At 53.2% G+C, this 1,029-nt stretch overlaps 1 protein-coding gene across 1 annotated transcript; it reads left to right on the top strand.

Moving 5' to 3' along the window:
- Positions 1 to 205: 205 nt before the first annotated feature.
- On the top strand, positions 206 to 793 carry GCG54_00015617 (uncharacterized protein; the record flags this gene model as incomplete). Its single annotated transcript, XM_045415395.1, has 1 exon — positions 206 to 793. One exon carries the CDS (start codon positions 206 to 208, stop codon positions 791 to 793), a length of 588 nt encoding a protein of 195 aa, XP_045259194.1.
- Between the last annotated feature and the right edge of the window lie 236 nt (positions 794 to 1,029).

Genomic DNA, 1,029 nt, shown 5'->3' with positions numbered 1-1,029 from the left:
ATCCAGTTGAGGAAGGCGCGCGGGGTCCACCGTTGCCAACTGCGCCTGCACCCCCTTGGAGCAATAGCAGAGAACAGCATCGGCCAAACAACATCACATCGCGAGTCAAACTCCGCCACATCGCAACAACTTTCATCAACCTCCGCATGCACCACACCACCAAGACACACATCTGCCATCGTCAAATCCACTGCTCAACACTCCAATGGTACGAACCCGCTCTGGGAAGGAGTCCCACCCCGATGACTCCCAAATCCCTCCCATACCACCCGATGATGACCACCTTTCGAATGAGGTCACCGACCAGCAGCCGCGCCTCGCGATGAAGAAGCAACGTTCCGAGAAAGCCAAGGCCCGATTCATTGTCGACGATGACGAGATTACCGGCGCAGTTCAACGGATGCATCTAGACAGCACCAAGCCATCGTCATCCAAAACATCCTCCCCTAAGCAGGTAGCCTCCAGCTCCAAGCCTTCAGAAGAGGCAGGTCAAGAAGACCCGGCGGAATCGAAAGGGGATGGTACTGCAGCGACTCCATTGGAAAACATCCCTTCTATGTGGGACGACGCCGGCTATCTTGCGCCCGACTTCAACCCCTCTACCATGAAGGTCGCCATACTCCGGAATGTCCTCTGTCGTCACAACATCCACTACAGTTCTGCAGATACCAAAAAAACCTTGGTACACATCTTCGACAAGGAGATAACGCCCCGGGCGGCCGCCACATTGACGGCCATGGGCAAGGTAACCCCCAGCAACGAAGGAATCGTGGATGTTCATCGGGGTAACTAAGCAAGCACTATTGGTTGACAGCATCAACGGGTATTGGGTTGAATTACAGTCATGTGTCTGGGTCTGCTTCGTTCATAGGCCTTGTCGTTAAACAGACTCATTTTCGTACTATTCATGCTTTCAAAGCGCTTGCTTTTGCTCGTGTCCGATCATAAGGTGTCATCATACCATTTATCCACAGTTTCCTTCCGCAAGTTCTCGCCGAAGCTCAGCATCTTGACCAGGTCATCAGTGTG

The sequence above is a fragment of the Colletotrichum gloeosporioides genome (genome assembly GCF_011800055.1).
Source record: "Colletotrichum gloeosporioides strain Lc1 chromosome Unknown consensus_80, whole genome shotgun sequence".
Lineage (NCBI taxonomy): Eukaryota > Fungi > Ascomycota > Sordariomycetes > Glomerellales > Glomerellaceae > Colletotrichum > Colletotrichum gloeosporioides.
The sequence above is the reverse complement of the archived record's forward strand: the minus strand, read 5'-3'. Positions and strand labels throughout refer to the sequence as shown.